A 2,530-nucleotide genomic window follows, 5' to 3' on the forward strand; every position below is an offset into this window, starting at 1 on the left:
GTACAGTGGCGAGAAAGACAGGAAGCTGAAGTAAATCATCTCAAAACAATTAGTGAAGCACTGAACAAACTTGAACGAATAGATATAAAGGAAGAACTTGAGTCATACTACCAGAACAAATATGAAAAAATTGAAGCAAAGGTGTAAAGGAACATTTTAAAGATAACAGTGCAATAAAAAAAATGACACCAGAATATAATTTTACCATGGTTACATACACCACAGTACCACATTAGGACACTTTTTAAGAAATTATATTTTACTCGCCTTTTGATCATCTAAACTGCATGCTTTTGATGCTGTCATCCAGGACTGTAGATATTGAATACAAAATATACTGAAAACATTAATGTCAAGTTTCTCTTTTGATAATATGTAGGTCTATAAAATCCTAAAGTTCCACAGATTAATCCCAGATAAGAAAGTATAATACATACTCTAAGTATTGAAATCCTGATGATGACATAATATGAAAATATTAAATCCCAACACAATGACATGCATTTCAATACTTCGAGTATGTATTATACTTTCTTATATGTATATAAAGTTGTATGTACATTTTTCGATATTGATTATGCAATTTAAATGATAAATTATTACTTACATTATATTAAACTTCAAATTATTCAATATATATGATACACCATTTGTGATGGCATCGTGAAGAAAACAATTCTTAATAATAAACAATTTGTTTTACAAATTTACAAACATTTTACTACTCTAATTATGGAAAATTCAACAATTATTACTTAATTTTCAATTGTTAACTAATATTTAATAAAATACACAAATTAAGCAATACAAACTGTTTCTTCTAGCACTGAGTTTCAAGTTTCAATGCGTCTTTAGTTTCATAATGTTCAAAGCCCAATTCAGAAAGCGTCACACGTTGCAGCTTGACACATTTAAATTTGTTGTCGCGTTGAGTACGGTCACATTGTAGAATATTAAACATTTACTATTATCATGACCTGAAGACTGTCCCCAAAAACATATTACGTCGGAATGTGTCGTACGGCGCTGTCCGAGTTGGGCTTTAAATGAAGTATAACTTAGTAAATTATCTTATGCTGATCTTGCATACTCTTCTGCAGTATACTCAGCACTGCACATCCAAAAATAATTTGGAAAAGAATGTTGCAAGTAAATCGGGTAGAATTGAACCCACGACCTGCAGATAAATGTGCCTAAGGGGTTGTGAAACAGTAGCAGCTCCAGGAATTGCCAGACAGGGAGGTTCCCATGTCCCCAACCAGAGCAAAGTGGGCGTGCTCGGGCATTACTCAAAATCTTTCGAAAGTGGTCCAGGGGCAAAGCTGACAGAAAAATTAGAAAATTTAAGGGCTTATTTAATTGATTTTAGAAAGGTGGCTGTGGCGGATGCAGGGGTGCAGACGGTGCGATCGTACCCCCTAAATTGTATTACGAAAAATAATTATTGACATGTGAATTATTGGTAACATTTTTAAGGTATGAGAGTGCAATTTCCTTGCACAAAAGATCTCAAAATTTTCGCACCTCAGCACTAACCATATTGAGGCTGAAGTGATGTGCATTCTTATACCCATGGGCGCAGATAATGAGCAGGGGACATGTCTCCCCACATATTGTTAAGAGGGGGTGGTCTCACTTTTCGTCCGCAATGGAATTTCATAAGTCAAGAAGATGCCTGAAAATTGTTGATTACTCCTAGGACCCAGAATGCTCTGACATAGTTTTCCACGACCCAAACCACGGTTACCATAGAAATGGCGTCTAAGATACAAAAATATACGGCCAATGTAATAAAGTAGATCCCCTAGTTTTGGACACCCTAGTAAGATGATCGACACTTTCAGTGAACAGATGGGGATGGTGGGGGGGGGGGGACTTCTATGAAGGGCATACCCTTATTAATTGGACACTTTCTGAATTTCTTGGTGTACCAAATGGTCAAATATATTCTGCCTCTATTTAGTGTGAACATCAATATAGGCCTACAGCATGTGTTCTTATATTTTTGAGTCACTCTATTCATGCCTTATGCATTCCTCCAATAGTAAGCTAAATATATTTTTTATATAAAGGGGAGGGACACCCCTATTAAGGGGACACGTTTGGACCCCTACGGTACTTATTAAACCAAATAATAACCTACTAAAAGCATCATTTCAATCTTATTTTTCATGATATTTTGATTTCGATCTTTTTTTTTTTTTTTTTTCCTTTTTTTTCTGATTTGTGTTAATTGTGACATTGGTTGCTAGCTCCTTTGTCATGTTTTGATTTCATACTGCCCACTAATTTAGCAGTGACGGTTACTAAAGCGTAAATTGCCCTCCAGAGTAGACAAACTAGGAGCCGAGGTTGTGAATTAGTGACGGAACACTAAAATTCCTAATACGTTATTACCAAAACAAATATTTCTGTGTATTTTGAAACACAAACAGTACTAAGATTAGTAGCTGTCTCTTATACACATCTAGATGTGTATAAGAGACAGGGTAACATGCATTCTTATACCCATTGGCGCAGATAATGAGCA

General features: G+C 35.2%; 1 protein-coding gene across 1 annotated transcript in view; it reads left to right on the forward strand.

Moving 5' to 3' along the window:
• LOC117117488 overlaps positions 1 to 169 on the forward strand; it is a 28,421-nt gene extending 28,252 nt beyond the window's left edge. Inside the window, exon 13 of the mRNA XM_033261796.1 lies at positions 1 to 169. Within this exon, the coding sequence (XP_033117687.1) occupies positions 1 to 147 (147 nt within the window). The 3' untranslated portion in view covers positions 148 to 169.
• Positions 170 to 2,530: the final 2,361 nt, after the last annotated feature.

Source organism: Anneissia japonica, unplaced genomic scaffold, assembly GCF_011630105.1.
Source record: "Anneissia japonica isolate Jap-2015-1 unplaced genomic scaffold, ASM1163010v1 scaffold559_len90085_cov114, whole genome shotgun sequence".
In the NCBI taxonomy this organism is placed as follows: Eukaryota; Metazoa; Echinodermata; class Crinoidea; order Comatulida; family Comatulidae; genus Anneissia; species Anneissia japonica.